General features: G+C 42.5%; 1 protein-coding gene across 1 annotated transcript; it reads right to left on the bottom strand.

The window, feature by feature from the left end:
• Nucleotides 1-10,922: 10,922 nt before the first annotated feature.
• On the bottom strand, nt 10,923-13,940 carry LOC138354478 (anti-lipopolysaccharide factor-like). The gene is made up of 3 exons (XM_069308749.1): nt 13,761-13,940; nt 13,181-13,314; nt 10,923-12,139 (listed from the first exon to the last, which is right to left on the bottom strand). Exons 1-3 carry the CDS (start codon nt 13,877-13,879, stop codon nt 12,021-12,023), a joined length of 372 nt encoding a protein of 123 aa, XP_069164850.1. The 5' UTR covers nt 13,880-13,940; the 3' UTR covers nt 10,923-12,020.
• Between the last annotated feature and the right edge of the window lie 6,650 nt (nt 13,941-20,590).

Genomic DNA, 20,590 nt, shown 5'->3' with positions numbered 1-20,590 from the left:
TGTATTTTCATTCACCTTCTTCCACGTTTATCACTTAAAGATTGTGAATAAAAGGAAAACTAAATTACAACAATGTTTAGTGATTTTATAAGAATGTTTTACAGATAGAAAAACGCTGAGTTTGAGCACAAGTGGAGACTGGTACTCTGAGGATCATATTATTTAATCACATCATCAAAGTATTGATTATACTAATCAATATGTCTGGAAATGTATTATATTTTTGTTCTTTTCTCGAGCGGACAGCACACTGGGCTTGTGATCCTGTGGTCCCGGGTTCGATCCCGGGCGCCGGCGAGAAACAATGAGCAGAGTTTCTTTCACCCTATGCCCCTATTACCTAGCAGTAAAATAGGTACCTGGGTGTTAGTCAGCTGTCACGGGCTGCTTCCTGGGGTGGAAGCCTGGTCGAGGACCGGGCCGCGGGGACACTAAAAGCCCCGAAATCATCTCAAGATAACCTTCTGCCAATTCCCTATAGGACTAGGGCCCTAGCCTAGGTAACAGGTAATCTGCATAAAGACTCAAGACTCTCAATGCACAAACAGCACGGGCCTGTTAGGGAACGTATATAGTCACACACAACCAGATTGAAATTGAAATTGAAATAAGTTTATTGAGGTAAAATACACACAAAGGAATGAGGTAGCTCAAGCTATTCTCACCCCGTTCAGTACATCGTGTTAATACGTACATATAAACACATCACAAACAATAAACATATTACCAAACATTGTGAGAGATAAACATATACATTTCCTCACACAACCAGATCATTACTACAGATACCCTGACACGCAAGTAACTGACAGGTACAGCGACAATAGAAGACAGGACATTGGCAAGGCATTACACACCAAGCCCAGTTTTAGCGCTCTCGACGGCTCTCTAACACCATGCTACACACTCCGCCATCTTCAGGAACTCGATCAAACATCCAATATATTGCTCCGGTCACCTTTGAAACATGTTGGTCCATGTAGAGGGCCAATGGGTATTGGCCCTCACCCCTGGGGTACTGATGCTGGGGGCGCCCACCAGTCACTGGGTACTGATGCTGGGGGCTCCCACCAGTCACTGGGTACTGATGCTGGGGGCTCCCACCAGTCACTGGGTACTGATGCTGGGGGCGCCCACTAGTCACTGGGTACTGATGCTGGGGGCGCCCACCAGGATGCCTCACAGCTGTGGACCATTGAGTATTGACTTCCTGTGAGGGCCAACTTCACAATGTACCTCCTAGTGGAGTGTTTACTGAGGTCCTCGTCAGCGCCCACGAGGCAGTGCCGGTACCAGGAGGGTGCTCACTTGGTGCTGCCCTGAGGTGACCTCTGGTCTGGTGGGTGCTGTGGTCCTAGTCAATCCTTCAGGCACGTGCTTGTTACCTGTAGTTACCGTAGGACTAGTGTGTGTTCTTCATGCACACAGTGCACAAGGGGCCTCGTAGCCTGGTGGATAGCGCGCAGGACTCGTAATTCTGTGGCGCGGGTTCGATTCCCGCACGAGGCAGAAACAAATGGGCAGAGTTTCTTTCACCCTAAATGCCCCTGTTACCTAGCAGTAAATAGGTACCTGGGTGTTAGTCAGCTGTCACGGGCTGCTTCCTGGGGGTGGAGGCCTGGTCGAGGACCGGGCCGCGGGGACACTAAAAGCCCCGAAATCATCTCAAGATAACCTCAAGATAACCTAAAGAGTGCCTCGTAATTCACGCCTCTCAATTCTGGGACTAATCTGATTGGGTTCCTTAGGATTTTCTTCAGTTTTGTTTGGTTGTAAACAAGATTTGGACTCCGCGCTGGTTATCTAGAGGTTATCTTGAGATGATTTCGGGGCTTTAGTGTCCCCGCGGCCCGGTCCTCGACCAGGCCTCCACCCCCCAGGAAGCAGCCCGTGACAGCTGACTAACACCCAGGTACCTATTTTACTGCTAGGTAACAGGGGGCATAAGGTGAAAGAAACTCTGCCCATTGTTTCTCGCCGGCGCCTGGGACCGAACCTGGGACCACAGGATCACAAGCCCAGCGTGCTGTCCGCTCGGCCGACCGGCTCCCTAAGTGCTCCCTCCCTGGTGGTACATGTTGCACAATTGTTCCGTCGTGAGGTATGCAATAACTTGGACTAAGCTTTCATTTTCAGCTAATGATTTTTGGTGGTAAGAGAACCAAACTTCATATTGCTTTGCACTTACATCAGTTAAATTCTAGTAGCCACTAGTTTCTAGCAGTCTTTCACGGAAATTAATCTCAATATAATTTGTGAATTGTCAGCAAACGCGAAGAGAAAGAGGAGTCAATCCCGTCTGTGAGGTATTTCACTAATAAAATACAAAATACTCTATTAAGCTATCTTTCATTTGTAAAATCTTGTCACTCTGAAGTCTCTCTCTCTGCTCGAAGTGAAAATCTGTTGACTGTAGCTAATGTACTCTCTTGGAAAAGGTCCAAGAAGGACTGAAATTACTAATTGAAATTACTAATGAAATTACTAATTCACATTCTTACTAATGTGAAATTAAAGAAAATATAAGTTGTGTTAAGTTAGGTTTGGTTGCGTCGCTTTAGAATATTCGTTTCAGCTAAGTTATTATGACTTTATGTATTCTCTTATCCTTAAGAGCACCTTCTTGAGGTTATCTTGAGATGATTTCGGGGCTTTAGTGTCCCCGCGGCCCGGTCCTCGACCAGGCCTCCACCCCCAGGAAGCAGCCCGTGACAGCTGACTAACACCCAGGTACCTATTTACTGCTAAGTAACAGGGGCATTCAGGGTGAAAGAAACTTTGCCCATTTGTTTCTGCCTCGTGCGGGAATCGAACCCGCGCCACAGAATTACGAGTACTGCGCGCTATCCACCAGGCTACGAGGCCCACACCTTACTTATTATTCCTCCCTGCTTCATCTTGTACGCTAACCTCACGTGGGACACTGCATTGAAGGCTTTCTGGAAGTCCTCAAATGTGAGGTCTGCCCACTTGTGGCTAAGAGATGCGTTTCGTTAACTCTAGTTAACATTGTCAAAGGCAGAGCTGGAATGATTTCAATTCCACATACACAAAGCGGAAGAGAGAGAGAGTCCTGATGAACCTTACTCATAGAAGTGTGACGCATTCTGAAACCAAGCAGAAGATTAAACTAATAATATAATATAAAAGTCAGAAGGCTGCCAACTCATCACCACACTCATGACAACACCCTCACCACCGGATTTATTACCACCACAATCATCACCACAACCTTTCCACTAAAGTTACTACCACCACAATCCTCACCATCACACTCATTACCACACCCGTCAACACCACACTCATCACCATATCCTCACGACTACAATCATCATGATTTCAAATATCAATAATAATGATTAAATATTATATCCATATATTATTATTAGTAGTAGTAGTAATTGTAGCAGTACTACCAGTAATAGTATTGTTGTAGTTGTTGTTAAATAAACTATCACCCTTGGAAAACGCCACTCCTCCAAAGGTTCCCAAATTAAATTCATTCTTGGAAGTGGTGGCGTCAGTAGGCTGTCAGCCGCAGCCCGGGGCTCGGAAAAACCCACCAGGTGCCCCTGACCATGAATTACTTCCCCTGGGGGGCTGGGGGCGTGACTCTGGGGTATTTGGGGAGGAGTGTTGTGTTTTTTTTTAAGTAAAGTTTATGCGGACGCACAGATAAAGCAGGAAAAATGGAAGGAATGTGAAATTTGTTATTTATGATAGCAGGCGGGCTGTTTGTTTTGATGGCACGATGTTATGATAGCAGGCGGGCTGTTTGGCTTGATGATACGATGTTGTATGATAGCAGCCGGTCTGTCTGGCTGTCTGTATATATATATAGAGATGGATGTTGTGTTGCCAGTATGTAAACAACTCACTCAGAGTCCCGTGTAAATATTTTACTCCTCTGTTGGTTCTCTCGTGGTGATTTTTGGATCCACAATATATCTTATAATTATGTCTTGTAAAAGGTTTGGTTTTCCCCTCGAGAATACTCCAGCTCTTGGGCCACTAGCCGTGAGAGTTGGGCAGCATCTCATCTTTAGAGGAGGTTTTCTAGCATTGAGGCTACTAATGTCCCGATCGTGTTCCCACAGCGTGCAGTGGCTTGGTGCTGTAGCCTCATGTTTAGTGGTTGTGTGTTCTGGGCTTCATTGGCATTCCTGGCTTGCCATGTCATGCGTTGGACGGTATTTGTGTAAGTCTGGGTTCTGTTACGCACTGCTTACGTCTTTTTTTGCGTATTGGTATTCTCTTAAGGTGCGTAGTGGAGCTGAAAGGTATTCAAGATGTGACTGAACTTGATCCTTCAGTAAGTGAAGCTCTATATTCGTGCCAAGGTTACCGAATCTCTTCAGTTTCCTAAAGGATGTATTGGATTTCTTTAGTCTCTCATTTAAGTGGATTTTGATTCCTGTTCTATTAATCTTGTATCAATGAGGATTGGAATCAAAATTAATATTAACGACAGAATGAACAACTAAAAAATTAAAAATAAATAAAAATAGCAACGTCAGAACAAAAACACCAATGCATGTATGCCAAGCGTTGGTCCGGACACGTTATGAATACCTAACACTGCCATTCCTTCCTGTAAAAAAAACGAAAATGCATATTCAATAAATATAATTCGTCGTACTGAAGCGCACTGATAAAACACCTAATATATACTGGAATTACTTAAATACCACCCACACTACACCCACACCATCCAGAACCTGCGACACACCACCCACACCATCCAGAACCTGCGACACTACACCCACACCATCCAGGAGCTACGACACACCACCCACACCATCCAGAACCTGCGACACTACACCCACACCATCCAGAACCTGCGACACTACACCCACACCATCCAGGAGCTACGACACACCACCCACACCATCCAGAACCTGCGACACACCACCTACACCATCCAGAACCTGCGACACACCATCCACACCATCCAGAACCTGCGACACACCACCCACACCATCCGGGACCTACGACACACCACCCACTCTGAGTGGGCGGCGCTTCACATAACTATCTTGAGGTTATCTTGAGATGATTTCGGAGTTTAGTGTCCCCGCGGCCCGGTCCACGACCAGGTCTACACCCCCAGGAAGCTGCCCGTGACAGCTGACTAACTCCCCGGTACCTATTTACTGATAGGTAACAGGAGCATGAGGGTGAAAGAAACTCTGCCCATTGTTTCTCGCCGGCGCTCGGGACCACAGGATCACGCGTCCAGTGTTCTGTCCGCTCAGCCACCGGCTCCAGTAACTAACACAGGTATGTGAAGCACTTGAGCGCTGAGACACTTGACCTTGTCTGACTCTCTCGTGTTTACACTCTCACAGGAAGTTATTGTTTACTTGTAACTGATGTCTAGATGTGTGTGTAGTTACCTAAGTGTAGTTAGAGAACACCGTAGGCGTGGCTCTCATCCTGTGGCTACACCTGTCAGAGTGTAACTTCCTGTCAGAGTGTAAACACCACATAACTTCCTGTCAGAGTGTAAACACCACATAACTTCCTGTCAGAGTGTAAACACCACATAACTTCCTGTCAGAGTGTAAACACCACATATGAACAAGGTCAAGGCACTTGACTTTCACTTACCTGTGCTAGTTATAAAAAAGTGTTATATTTTAATGAAATATCAATATTATTATTATTATTAGCAGTTGTATTTCATGGTTAAAACCAAATGTAAAGAATTATAATTTAGAAAGGTTAATAATTTAAAGATGCTCTAATGAAGATGAGTGATGATGGTGTGTGTACTCACCTAGTTGTGCTTGCGGGAGTTGAGCTCTGGCTCTATGGTCCCGCCTCTCAACTGTCAATCAAGCAGTGTACAGGTTCCTGAGCCTACTGGGCTCTATCATATCTACACTTGAAACTGTGTATGGAGTCAGCCTCCACCACATCTCTGCCTAATGCATTCCATCTGTTAACTACTCTGACACTGAAAAAGTTCTTTCTAACGTCCTTGTGGTTCATTTGGGTATTCAGTTTCCACCTGTGTCCTCTTGTACCACCCGTGTTAAAAAGTTTATCCTTATCTACCCTGTCAATTCCTCTGAAAATTTTGTAGGTAGTGATCATGTCTCCCCCTTACTCTTCTGTCTTCCAGTGTCGTGAGGTGCACTCACCCAGCCTTTCCTCGTAACTCATGCCTCTTAGTTCTGGGACTAGTCTAGTGGCATACCTTTGGACCTTTTCCAGCTTCGTCTTGTGCTTGACAAGGTATGGGCTCCATGCTGGGGCTGCATACTCCAGGATAGGTCTAACATATGTGGTATACAAGGTTCTGAATGATTCCTTACACAGGTTCCTGAAGACTGTACTGATGTTAGCCAGCCTCGCATATGCCGCTCTGTATTTATTTTTAAGTGGGCTTCAGGAGACAGGTTTGGTGTGATATCAACTCCTAGATCTTTCTCTCTGTCAGTTTCATGAAGTACTTCATCTCCTATTCTGTATCCTGTGTCTGGCTTCCTGTTTCCACCGCCTAGTTTCATTACCTTGCATTTACTCGGATTGAACTTTAGAAGCCATTTGTTGGACCATTCACTCAGTCTGTCTAGGTCATCTTGTAGCCTCCTACTATCTTCCTCTGTTTTAATCCTCCTCATAATTTAATCTTGCAAACAATGAGAGGAACGATTCTATACCCTCTGGGAGATCATTTACATATATCAGAAACAGTATAGGTCCAACAGTATATGTGTGGTGTGTGTGTGTACTCACTTGTGCCTGCAAGATCGAGCACTAGCTCCTGGACCCGCTTTTCTAACCCCCCGGTTGTCTAATGATGACCTTGATTCCTGTCCTAATACCCTATCATATCTACTCTTAAAATTCTAAATGGAGCTTGCTTCTACAACCTGCTCCTTGAGGTCATTCCCTTTTCCCACTACACTTACGTTATAAAAAAAGTTTGTAACATCTCTATGGCTCATGAGTCTTCAGCTTCCATCCGTGTCCCCTTGTTCTATTGAATTCATTGTTTAGTCCGTCTATTATTGTGACAATTTGAAAAAGTTGCTATGAATAAAGTTTCTAAATCCACTTACACTGGTCGGTTGAGAGATGGCCTCGCTTCAGGTAGGATAGGCGTTCGATCCCTGCCTGTCCAAGTGGTTGGATATTCAAGTTCAAGTATGTTTATTGAGACAAGAAAAAAATATATCTCAAAGGGATAGAGTAGCTTAGGCTATTTCTACCCCCCTTAGATTGGACATCTGTTATCTCTCTCCATCCTCATATCCCAACTCTTGGTATTCTCTCAAGTCCGTTCGAAGTGCTGAACAATCATAGTACTGACTTAGCAGAGAACGGCCTGGACCGTGACGCTGTACCACAGAGACATTTCACTCCGTCCTCTTAAAAAAATAACGTTGCTTTTCGCTCGTATGCGCGCTATGGCCAAAAATGGATGTAATTTGAAATGAAATCGGCTCACGAATGTGATGTACCGTTCCGTTTTCTGTTTGAGTCCTCTAGCTTACTCGGTAAGGTTAAGAGAGGAAACTTTCAATGAACGGTTTTCATGACGTTTTGAAACTTTAGGAGAATTTCCTGCCTTCCTAACCTACCAGAGGACCCTTAAGTTACTGTTTTGGAAAAAAAAATCCAAAATTTATTTTCAGTTTGATATTTGCCAAGTGTGTTATAAATGACAGATATCTACATGTACACAGTGTGGAAGATACAGCGTGCAACACAGTGCGGAGGTGTGGCTCAAACACCGTGCTTGAGGTCATACACAAAGTGAATTAATGATTACAAATGTCAACAATTATGAACACATTTAATTTGACAAAGGACCTATATATAAGTAGTACGGTACTAACGCCTCTGAATAAGTAATAACGATCTTAGATATTTATATTCAATGGTGTGATCCTCTTCTGGATGAACTCTAAAGATACATTAAATGAAAAACGCATAAATTGCCAAATATATATATAACATTTACTGATGACCTACAAATATCAATTTCAAGATTTTGCAAGGCGTTGACATGACAGTGATGGAGGGGTGACTGGATAAAACGTATCCTGCCCACTTTCAAGCTTCAATGCCACAGCAACACACGTTATTAAATAAGCTGCCGAGACCACTTCAACACACAGTATTGAATAGCATATGTGAGTGTCTAAAAATTGTGAACAGTCGCTTAAGGACATATCATCAACCCGACAAGTATACACGCATGAACCTCACGTCGCTGGAAGACAGAAGAGATAGGGAAGCCATGATCATCACATACAAAATTCTAAGAGGAATTGATAGGGTGGAGAAAGACGGGCGAGACTCACACGAGGGGACACAGGCGGAAAATGAGTATGGAAATGAATCACGGTGACATTAGAAATTTGTTTCAGTGTCAGAGTTAACAAATGGAATGCATTAGGAAGTGATGTGGTGGAGGCTGACTCCTAATATAGCTTCAAATGTAGATATAATAGAGCCCCAGTAGGCTCGGGAACCTGTACAAGGGTGAAAACGCTTTGCTCATACAAGAGGCAGCTAGATCCTCCTGTACAAGGCCTGGGACCAGATTCACGAAAGCAGTTACGCAAGCACTTACGAACGTGTACATCTTTCCTCAATCTTTGACGGCTTTGTTTACATTTATTAAACAGTTTACACGCATGAAAACTTCCCATTCAACTGTTGTTATTGTTATAAAAAGCCTCCTGGTGCTTCGGAGCTCATTAGCTGTTTAATAATTGGAAACAAAGCCGCCAAAGATTGAGAAAAGATGTACAGGTTCGTAAGTGCTTGCGTACGTGCTATCGTGAATCTGGCCCCCTGGCCGCCAAGGTAAGGAACATGTAACCATTAATATCGTCATCAAACACACACACACAAACGTCCTAAAATTTCTATAAAACAAACACAGACCTTTGATTTGAACAGTTTGAAGGATGGCGCCGCTAAATTGAAAGTTTGTGAACAATCTGGTCATGTGAATGAGGTGGCCGTTCACCCCGAACTAGGAAAGAAGCTGCTTTGGTTTCATGGGCGGGATCTTGTGAGTGGGGAGTCCCATGAGTGGAGGCTCCTGTGAATGGGGGTCCAGTGAGTGGGGGGTCCTGTGAGTTGGGGAAGTCCTGGGGATGTGGGGTCCTGGGGATGGGGAATCCTGTGAATGGGGGGTCCTGTGACTTGGGGGGAGTCCTGGGGGTGGGGGATCCTGTGAGTGTGTAACTTTGTACCGTTGACGTGTGGTGGAATGTTGTAGATCACTATCAGAGTAGAGCTTTTGGAGAAAACGTGAAACTTAGGAATGAGGAAGGGACTCTGGACTTCTCCTAATAGAACGTCGCATTTTGACGTATGCGCTATCTAAGGCCAAAAACCGTCGTTACTAGAAAATCGATAGCGGCTCGCGAAGGGTTGACATACTGTCCCGTCTTCTGTTTTTGGGTCTTCTGGTAGGTTAATATAAGGGCACTTTAGTACGACGGTTTCTTGACGTTGGGAAGCCTTAACTGGGCGGGCTGGGATCAGACCTCAGCGGACGTCAGGCAACAGATCCGTTACTGACGAATGTTATAATGGATCAAGTGTAACTTCTTCCTACTAAATTTTACATTCGGAATGTCCATTCATTTGACTTGTGCAACTCTCGACAGTAATGGTCTCAATTGTCTAAACAAATAGTTGCGAATGTCCTCTTTGGTTAAATATCATAAATCAGATGTACTTTTAAGCGGGAACAAGATGTACAAAATGTTAAGAGACTTGATGTGCTACAAGTTTGGTGTTGGAGTTTAACGACTATCAGCCGCTGGAGGGTTATTAAGACCACAACAACACCTTACTGACTCACCAGCAAGAATACTTTCGTCCGGAACACAAGGACGAAAGTAAAGTGAGTCAGTGTCTCTCTCTCTCTCTCTCTCTCTCTCTCTCTCTCTCTCTCTCTCCTCTCCTCTCCTCTCCTCTCCTCTCCTCTCCTCTCTCTCTCTCTCTCTCTCTCTCTCTCTCTCTCTCTCTCTCTCTCTCTCTCTCTCTCTCTCTCTCTCTCTCTCTCTCTCTCTCTCTCTCTCTCTCTCTCTCTCTCTCTCTCTCTCCTCTCCTCTCCTCTCCTCTCCTCTCTCTCTCTCTCTCTCTCTCTCTCTCTCTCTCTCTCTCTCTCTCTCTCTCTCTCTCTCTCTCTCTCTCTCTCTCTCTCTCTCTCTCTCTCTCTTATATATATATATATACTACTTCAGGATTACCTTGAATTCCTCTTGAAACCTGCGACTTTCTTGAGAACACGATAACTTTGCTTGCTAAAAGGACTCTCATTAAGGTCTTTATTAATATCAAGATAAATGATCATGATTTTGAGTCCGAGAGTTTCGTTTCTTGATACAATTATTCCTTATCCTAATGTACAGCTGCTCTCTCTGGATGCGACTAGCCCTGAACGGTAGTATCCTCGAATACGTGCGTGTTCGACACAATTATGGTTCTAGGCTTGATAGAGTATATGTGCGTAAGTTACATGATAAGGTTAGTTCTTGCTGTACTGCTCAGCGTGACTTTTCAGGGCATTGTTTGGTTGTAGTGAAGTTTGTTTTTAACAGGTTAAAGAGGGACAACGGTAGTGAAGGGGGTGTACACGTATATTGTGGAGTTGTGGGACACATATACATATTACATCCGTCATACACCGGAACACATTACATGCAAGTGTCATACACTCGGTGCGATGGGTTGGTTTAGTTTTGGACTTAATACCCCCATCAACCTCTGGAGGGTTATTAAGCTACCAGAATACCTTAATAACCAGCCAGAAAGCACACTTCAGCCCCGAACATAGTCCAGTGCTAAAGTATACTCCGTGTATTCACACTGAAAAGCAGAATACAACTCTCGGCGGATATCTTAAATTATGTAGAGTATTCGTAAACTCAACAAAACAAAAATTACCAATTTTTAAATTATTTATTTGATTCAATCTTGTCACATGAGTGCACAGATACAAGAATAAAACATTATATATATATCACAGGAAAGGCAAAGTAAAATAATATTCAATTATAAATATACGACTAATATTTAGTATATTCGCCAAGGCTCGCCCGACAAAGCAAGAATATCTGTCGTCTTCTATAAAACATTTCTGAAACGTCTTTAGGGGTAACTTAATTAAAAAAAACCAGTCAGTTTGAAGTCATCAGTAGTTTGACAGCGTTACATGGGGGTTAAAAGAGATAGTGTTGTCATTGAGCCTATTATGTGTCTCTGTAGCTTTATCCACCGACGCTCATGGATAGGTATTAGGGCATAATATATATCCACATCGATCGAGATTATTCACATTATATCGAGATTGGTTCTTTAAGTGTTCTGCTCACTTTATACGGAAAAAACGCTGTTTAAAAAAAAAAATGCTTCACCCCAGTAATTTTCAATGGAAACTAATTCCCTAACCTACGCCTATGTACTTTATGTTAATATAGAATAGTATTGTTTTGTGTATGATTTAATGGAGTAATTTATTAGTTTAAGGTAAAATGATATTTATAAATTTATAAAATGTATTTATAAATTTGTAAACAGTATTTATTAATTTATAAAATGTACTTATAAATTTATCAAAATTATTTATACAAAATTTACATGAGTTTTTTTTTTATAGACGGCCCCTGTATAGAATACATTTGGTTTATGAATGGGCAGAAAAATGATAAACCTGTCCTCCCAACTTATGCACCTCATTTTGGTCTACAACGTACAAAATAAAGGGTACTATACAAAGTAGCGGCTTACATATAAGTCCACGCTTTTTCTACACACACATTGGTTGGATCAGGGGGAAGGGGGTGGCTTGTGTTCATTTGTTTTAGTTACCCCTCATTTTATATTTTTTTTTTGTGGCACTTCGAGAAAACGGGCTGTCGAGATATCAACCGCTCCATTATCTGTTATCTTGCCAGCAGGTAATCACCGACTGTAGTTAGGAATCCATAAATGACTGCCGAAGTGCGAAACCTCGGAGGTAAAGGACACGGAAGGATGATTTAGTTAGCTCCAAACCAGCTCTTGGCTTCCTCATCCGAAATGAGCCCCTTCGCTTGGGCCTTCTTGATGAAGTCCTCAGTAGCCTTGTTCACTACAGAGCTTTGACTGCGGGTGAGCGCTGTAAGGGAATACAAATATTTTATTACATGAAACAAAGTAATATACACACACACAAATCACAATAGTGTGATGTATGAAATGAACAAATCCACAAGGGCCGTGACGAGGATTCGAACCTACGTCCGAGAGCATCCTAGAAGCTGCCTTAATGGACTGAGCTACGACATGGTATAAGAATTGCAACCAAAAATTCCACTGAATTCGAACGTAGGTTCGAATCTTCGTCACGGCCCTTGTGGATTTTTTTTAAATACTTATGTATGTGTGATTTCCTGATGTAAAAATATATTACTTTAAGGAATATTTTGTGCGATTTTTAATGTAAGCTGGTCAATAATTACACGAAATGCTAGCAGGTGGTGATACCATTAAGTATTTTCTTGAAGGAACAGAATAAAACTTTGACAGCATTTGATGTTTAGCAGTGGGCCATTTATATGGGAAGTATTGTAGAAGCAGAGTAATGAAATGAGCTGATGACCAGAAATGAGAAAATGACCAGCCCGAAACGCTTTGCGTAATAGTGGCTTTAGGCATTGTATGTACTAGCTCTGTCTATTAATCCAACAAACTTTGTAAAATCTTTTGTATGTATGTACCTTACCTAAATAAACATTTATTTATTTATTATTTATAGCTAAAAGCAAAGATAAAAGAAGATACAATGGCGCATGACGAGGGACAGTTGGACTGCGCCAGGTGGTTCAGCTGGCGATGTGTATAGTGCAGACGAGGAGTCACAAAGGTACGGGCTCACCATAGCCCGTGCTACTTGGATTTTTTTGTTCCAGGTAGCGAATCTTTAACAACAGAGGAGTCACAATAACGTGGCAGAAATATGTTGACCAGACCACACACTAGAAGCTGAAGGGACGACGACGTTTCGGTCCGTCCCGGACCATTCTCAAGTCGAATGCGGCGATGTGTACAATCGACTTGAGAATGGTCCAGGACGGACCAAAACGTCGTCGTCCCTTCACTTTCTAGTGTGTGGTTTGGTCAACATGTGTAGTGTAATACAGCAAGAACTGTAACCCACCTTCACCCTTGATGTTGGTCCAGCCCGGGCACCAAAAACTACCGTCATAGTAAAGCTCCCACTTCCTGAACTTGGGTTTCACGGAGTAGTTACAGTAGTGGTCTAACAGCACCGCTTCTCCTTGTCGGAACAACCTGTTAACAATACCGTGATTGTTAAGCATAATATTCGCTCAGGAAAGGACCTAGAACAGGTGCTTAAATATTAATAGCAGTTATTCATATTTGAGCAAATACTATTTATAGAACAAATATACGATTGCAGGCGATGAATCACAATAACGTGGCTGAAGAATGTTGACCAGACCACACACTAGAAGGTGAAGGAACGACGACGACGTTTCGGTCCGTCCTGGACCATTCTCAAGTCACACAATCGACTTGAGAATGGTCCAGGACGGACCGAAACGTCGTCGTCCCTTCACCTTCTAGTGTGTAATCTGGTCAACAAATATACGATTGCTAGTTTGAAGCCGGATGCAGCCATGCAGCCTGATGGATGCCCTGCTAACCCCGCCATGCAAAGTTCAGATAGCTATATCACCCGCAAAATACCAGGAGAGAGAATTTAATTTGCTTACCCTTTAACTTGGTCGCCCAGTAATGGTGCCAGGATGTCCAACTGGGCCTGGCACCTTGGGAGGAACGGTGCCGTCAGTGCTGCCACCACCAACACACACACTAACACAGACTGGTGCATCTTACGGAGGAAGGTGTGACTCCGCCGGTGTCAAGGTATCGTGTGAGCTCCGGTGTTGACTGCGTTAATTAATGTTACCCGGCTTTCTTCGCCCAAATGCCAAGACGTCAATAAACGTCTTATCGTGGCGGCGTCAGATACGACGTGATATTGTACCTCGCGGTCATCAATTATTTGGATTCCTCGCCTGAACATCAACGAGCAGTTAAACCACTCGAGAATAAATATATTAGAATACCTGACAGCGATAGAATTCAAGAATGGTGGTGGTGTGCATGCCTCGTTGGGAAGCCCTGTGGAATCCTGTCTCGGAGATTTCTTCCTCTCTCCTCCACTTCCACCCCCTCCTCAACATCCCCCCCCCTCCTCCTCCTCACTCCCCTCTCCCCAACATCTCGTATACTTTTTAACCCCCTTACTTTCTGGGTGTTTCCACTGGGAAAGTCCCCAGAGCGAATATTCAACCAGTCACCTGCCCACGCAGGTGGGCAGGTGTACACGGATGTGTCATGGGGTCATGGGATGTGTCATGGGATGTGTCATGGGAGCAAGCTGGTATTCACCTAGTTGTATTCACCGGGATTGAGCTCTGCTCTTTCGGCCCGCCTCTCAACTGTCAATCAATCAACTGATTTTTTTGACACACACACATACACACACATACACACACACATACACACACACACACCACACACACACCACACACACACACACACACACACACACACACACACACACACACACACACACACACACACACACACACACACACACACACACACACACACACAGTGTCCAGTGTCAGAGTAGTAGACAAATGGAATGCATTAGGCAGTGATGTGGTGGAGGCCGACTCCATACACAGCTTTAAGTGTAGATATGATAGAGCCCAGTAGGCTCAGGAACCTGTACACCAGTTGATTTGACAGTTGAGAGGCGGGACCAAAGAGCTTGAGTTCAACCCCCGCAAGCACAATTAGGTGAGTACAATTAAGTGAGTACACACACACACACACACCCAGGAAGCAGCCCGTAACAGCTGTCTAACTCCCAGGTACCTATATACTGCTAGGCAACAGGGGCATCAGGGGGCGAAAGAAACTCTGCCGATTTGTTTCCACCATCGCCGGGGATCGAACCCGGACCCCTAGAATTACGAGCCCAGAGCATTGTCCACTCAGCCACAGGCCCCTGTACGTGTGTGTGTGTTTGTGTGTGTGTCTATCGCTAATTGTCACAACTCACCTAGTTGTGCTTGCAGGGGTTGAGCTTTAGCTCTTTGGTCCTGCCTCTCAACCGTCAATCAACAGGTTCCTGAGCCTATTCGGCTCTATCATATCTATACTTGAAACTGTGTATGGAGTCAGCCTCCACCACATCACTGCCTAATGCATTCCATTTGTCAACCACTCTGACACTAAAAAAGTTCTTTCTAATATCTCTGTGGCTCATTTGGGCACTCAGTTTCCACCTGTGTCCCCTAGTGCGTGTGCCCCTTGTGTTAAACAGCCTGTCTTTATCTATCCTGTCGATTCCCTTGAGAATCTTGAATGTGGTGATCATGTCCCCCCTAACTCTTCTGTCTTCCAGCGAAGTGAGGTTTAATTCCCGTAGTCTCTCCTCGTAGTTCATGCCTCTCAACTCGGGTACTAGTCTGGTGGCAAACCTTTGAACCTTTTCCAGTCTAGTCTTATGCTTGACTAGATATGAACTCCATACTGGAGCCGCATACTCCAGGATTGGTCTGACATATGTGGTATATAATGTTCTGAAAGATTCCTTACACAAGTTTCTAAAAGCCGTTCTTATGTTATCAACCTGGCATATGCCGCTGATGTTATCCTTCTGATATGAGCTTCAGGGGACAGGTCTGGCGTGATATCAACCTCCAGGTCTTTCTCTCTCTCTCTGACTCTTGAAGTATTTTATCTCCCAAATGATACCTTGTATCTGGTCTCCTGCTTCCTACCCCTATCTTCATTACATTACATATGCTTGGGTTAAACTCTAACAACCATTTGTTCGACCATTCCTGCAGCTTGTCCAGGTCTTCTTGAAGCCTCAAGCTGTCCTCCTCTGTCTTAATCTTTCTCATAATTTTGGCGTCGTCAGCAAACATTGAGAGGAATGAGTCTATACCCTCTGGGAGATCATTTACGTATATCAGAAACAGGAAACAAGATCATGTGTGCGCGTATGCGTGTTATGATAGAGCCAGTTATGTACACCTGCTCGGAGCAGAGTTTTTTTTTTTTGAGATATATACAAGAGTTGTTACATTCTTGTAGAGCCACTAGTACACGTAGCGTTTCGGGCAGGTCCCTGGAATACGATCCCCGCCGCGAAGAATCGTTTTTTCATCCAAGTACACATTTTACTGTTGCGTTAAACAGAGGCTACAGTTAAGGAATTGCGCCCAGTAAATCCTCCCCGGATAGGATACGAACCCATGACAGCGCTCGCGGAACGCCAGGCGAGTGTCTTACCACTGCACCACGGAGTTCTCGCTGTCACAGCCACTCCGACGGCAGCAGTAGACTGGCGTAAGGAACCATTAGTGGGAAAGGTTCAGGAGAAGGCACTCTCTGTGGCCAGAGTGGATCTGGCTTAAGGCATTGTACTTTGCCTCAAGCCGAAGCACGAGTTGCTCGTTTATTCATCATCTTGGGAGAGAAAATAGGGATAGTTACTTGGAAAATGCCATTTCTTGGAAGATTTCCATCCCGCGCGCGGTGGTGGAAAGGGTTATAGAGGCACATGAGCTTGTAAGAGGGATGGAGGTTCTTCTATGATGCTCGGAATTGCCATTATCTCTCTTGGTAGGGCTTATAAACCTCATATACATTGTGGTTGTCTCCGTGGTGTAGTGGTAAGACACTCGCCTGGCGTTCCGCGAGCGCTATGTCATGGGTTCGTATCCTGGCCGGGGAGGATTTACTGGGCGCAATTCCTTAACTGTAGCCTCTGTTTAACGCAACAGTAAAATGTGTACTTGGATGAAAAAACGATTCTTCGCGGCGGGGATCGTATTCCAGGGACCATAGGATTAAGGACTTGCCCGAAACGCTACGCGTACTAGTGGCTGTACAAGAATGTAACAACTCTTGTATATATCTCAAAAAAAAAAAATATATATATATATATATATATATATATATATATATATATATATATATATATATATATATATATATATATTCTGAGATCAGTTGCAGTTTTTGCAAGTCATTATGAGGCAGAAAGCTGTATGCAATTAGTTTTCCCACAAAAGGATATTGCTCAGTTGAAAGATGATGTCACTCAGTAACCACAGACCATAATGGGAGTAACCTTCGAATCACCAACAGGATGACTGGGAACTGCTCACTAGCAAATCTAAACTAATACCCAAGGGGACTTTTACACTTCTTATACGATATCTCAGCTGTTGATGTTTATATTATGGATGTGTCATCCGGCAAAAATTTAGAAAGGTTTTTTCATAAACCTCAAAGCACTATTTTCAATCAAGCCTTAAGGAACTATAAACGTAAGTTTTTTATTGCAGAAGGTCATGAAATTTTATGTGAACTTTAAACAAATTATAAATTTGTTCATGCATTTTTATTAAATTGTCTTAAGTAACTTTAAAAATAAATTCTAATTGTTTTTGTACTTTTGTATATATCTTCGTTATATATTTAAACTCTAATAAATTATGATAATATTTAATGCCAAGATATGGTTTGTGACTTCTAAATTTGCCCTACAAACTTGCAATTGTAAATAACTAGTAATAACATATATATTATAAATGCTATATACCGATACAACATTAAGTCTTGAAATTCTTACATATAAACTTAATCAATTAGGAATATAAACTAAGTTGAAATAATACCAAATTAGAAAGTTTATATTTAGATTGGTTTACCATCAAACGTTTTCTGTGGCCATTCTAAAGAAAATGGTTTATGAAAATGGGGATACTTAATATTTTATTTTAGAATTACTTAATGCAATGAACAACACATTACTGTAGATAGGACCAACTTGGAGAAGCCGAAGGATAAAACGTTTGAATATGTTCCTTGAACCTAAAGCCTCTATTCACCTAACAGAAAATATAAATCCCACATAGCACAAGTATATGATCCAGGACTTGGCTTTATCCTCATATAAAAAATATATTGATGTTCATTTATTTGTTTTATTTATTTATATATATACAAGATTTCTTACATTCTTGTACAGCCACTAGCACGCATAGCGTTTCGGACAATAGGATTGGCGCCCAGTCAATAAACATATATATTTATCTAGTTAACATTTGAGGTCGATGTATATGTTAATTGAAAGTCGGCACATCCGTACTATATGTTAATTTTTATTCATGTCAGTATGCTCTTTTTCAGCGTGTGATTTGACTCTTTGCAATCCCCTTCCCTCTTTCCTTTATTGCTTTAATTTATTTATAAATAAATTTTTAATGTATTAATTATTAAATGCACAATAAGGTCTCGAAACATAGGTAGCTACGGTCTCGACTCACAGTCAAGGATTCCCGGGTTCGTGTCCCAGGCGAAGGAAATTTACTTAGCCGCGTTTTCTTTTCACATAATGAACCTATTGCATTGCTGCTGTTCACCTATCAGCGATTAAATAGGTAGCCGGCCGGGAATTAGGCAACTGCTGTGGGGTTGCATCCTAGGTTCAGGCTCAGTAGTTCAACGTTGGGAGGACCCCGATTCAAGCTTAAAGTATATATGTACACAGGCATCTACGCTCCGACAACGGAAACTACATATATGGTTCAAGTTCAAGTAAGTTTTTTGAGATAATAAAATACATCATGAAAGGATAGAGCAGCTTAGGCTATTTCTACCCTCATCTACTTCAAGTCCTTCAAATGAATCACAATTTGATTTAGTAGACAAATAATTATATACATTGCAAATACATATATCTATGCGTCACGTGTCCAAGGCATGATACATGCACAACGTGTCCAAGACTTGATACATGAGCCACGTGTCCAAGATATGACACATACACCACGTGTCCAAAATACGACACAAGAGACGGTCTCCCACTAACAAGTGGGAGACCGCTGAGCCCCTGATTTAATCCTGTCGATAGTAAGTAATGTGTTGCTAATTGAATTAGGTATTTATAAAATAAAATGTTAAGTCTCCCCATTATTATAAACCATTTTCTATAATACTATTAGGCCAGAGAATATTATTCATGGTAAACTAATCTAAATGTTAAATTTTCCAGTGGTTCTATTTCAATTTAGTTTACATTTATTCTTCGTCTTCTTCTTCTTGATAGTAGGTGCAGTTTGCATGAAGGGTTTGTCCTCCCGATGACTGCACCAGTACTGATGTTGTTGGACCCGTTTATGTTGAAGATGATCGGAGCTACCAAGGTGCTTGTTGCGTTGTGCTGTAGATAGAGGAACGGTGATTAAAACAGAGGTGTGTTGTTGGGAGACTTGCCGCACCGTAGGACGGTGTGTTGTGTTTATGGTGTCAGCTGATCCTTGGTGCTGCGACGAGGCAGTTGTTTTCTGTGTTTAGCTGTTGGTGGCGCCAGGTATAAATGTGGCGCGGGTCAGATGTGACCCAATTTGTTGGTCGACTGGAGATATTTAGCCAGTGCTTTGACTATTTGGTATTTTTCTTGTGACGAGTGGTCACCGCCTCCTAATATATGCTCGATGGTGAAGGGTATTTTAAGTGCGATAAAGACTTGTTTGAAATTTACTCTGGCACTATAATGTCGGAAGCAGTGCGGGAGATAGTGTTCGACTGTTTCAGGCACCTGACGTTGCAACCCGTTCTCGCAAATTTAATAAGTCAATATTGACTTATTAAATATGTGCATAGGTGACATACTTAACATAATAGATACCCTTAAAAAGATTCATAGAAAACACCGACCTTACCTAACCTTGTTAGTATGTTAAGATAAGCATCTTATTGCTTCGTAATTACAATTATTACCTAACCTATAATAGGTATAGGTTAAGTAATAATTGTAATTACGAAGCAATAAGATGCTTATCTTAAGATACTAACAAGGTTAGGTAAGGTCGGTGTTTTCTATGAATCTTTTTAAGGGTATCTATTAGGTTTAGTATATCACCTATGCACGTAGTTAATAAGTCAATATTGACTTTACGAATTTGCGAGAACGGGTTGGACAGTGAGTACAGAGTTCGTTGATGTCTGTTCTGTACTTAGAGCTGTGTGCTGCTAGTTTGGTGTGTCCCAGCCTTAATCTGGTCATCGTTACATAAATTTCTCTGCTTTTATATCGGACATGTTTCCAAGTTTCCCATTTCTTTTTAATGGACCCATAATGCAAAGGTGAGCATAACATTTTCCAGTCTGTTGCTAAATCCTGGCAGATGGTATCTTTGAAGGCTCCTTTACGTGCAACATGGGTTTATTCATGGGTGTACGTTTATTCAAATTCAATTTTTATTCAGGTAAAAGTACAAACATACAGTTGAATTTATAGATAGAGCTAGTACATACAATACCTAAAGCCACTAATACGCATAGCGTTTCGGGCAACGTTTATAATAATTAAAGTTTATATGTGAGTATATCAAGAGTTAATGCTGTTTCGGTATACTGTATTTGCTTTTTAATGTATTTTAATTGTACTTATTTGCTATTTTTTATTTGTAACTTGCATTTTACAAGACACGAGCGGTGGCTT

This window comes from Procambarus clarkii, chromosome 63, assembly GCF_040958095.1.
Source record: "Procambarus clarkii isolate CNS0578487 chromosome 63, FALCON_Pclarkii_2.0, whole genome shotgun sequence".
In the NCBI taxonomy this organism is placed as follows: domain Eukaryota; kingdom Metazoa; phylum Arthropoda; class Malacostraca; order Decapoda; family Cambaridae; genus Procambarus; species Procambarus clarkii.
The sequence above is the reverse complement of the archived record's forward strand: the minus strand, read 5'-3'. Positions and strand labels throughout refer to the sequence as shown.

Bases quoted from the DNA above. Each gene is read 5' to 3' on its own strand.
- LOC138354478 (XM_069308749.1), bottom strand. From the start codon at position 13,879: ATGCACCAGTCTGTGTTAGTGTGTGTGTTGGTGGTGGCAGCACTGACG. The intron at 13,315-13,760 runs GTAAGCAAATTA...TATTGTTAACAG, and splicing joins CTGGGCGACCAAGTTAAAGG to GTTGTTCCGACAAGGAGAAG. The intron at 12,140-13,180 runs GTGGGTTACAGT...ATTCCCTTACAG, and splicing joins GACCAACATCAAGGGTGAAG to CGCTCACCCGCAGTCAAAGC.